General features: G+C 66.8%; 1 protein-coding gene across 1 annotated transcript in view; it reads left to right on the top strand.

The window, feature by feature from the left end:
- Nucleotides 1-265, top strand: part of LOC125932380 (transcription factor SPT20 homolog) — a 2897-nt gene that overhangs the window by 1758 nt on the left and 874 nt on the right. The window contains exon 2 of the mRNA XM_049644900.1: nt 51-233. Coding sequence (XP_049500857.1) covers nt 51-233 — 183 coding nt within the window. The remainder of the gene's footprint in view (nt 1-50; nt 234-265) is intronic.

Here is a 265-nt window from a genome sequence, read left to right on the forward strand (position 1 = left end):
CTCCTGCTCCTGCTCCTGCTCCTGCTCCTGCTCCTGCTCCTGCTCCTCAGCCCCCGAGTCTTTCCCAGAATTCGTCTGTGGACGTGAATCGAGTGAGCATGTTTCCCGCAGCCGCCCTGTCCAGCAGCAGCTCGCCACAAGGAACCCTGGCCCCCCCGGTCACGGCCAACTCCCAGCAGTCCTCTGCGGGAGCGACTCGAGGTAGCCCGCTTCCTGCGGCCACACCGTCCACCGCCGGCTCATCACAGACAACCCTGGCCCCCCC

The sequence above is a fragment of the Panthera uncia genome, chromosome X (genome assembly GCF_023721935.1).
Source record: "Panthera uncia isolate 11264 chromosome X, Puncia_PCG_1.0, whole genome shotgun sequence".
NCBI lineage: Eukaryota > Metazoa > Chordata > Mammalia > Carnivora > Felidae > Panthera > Panthera uncia.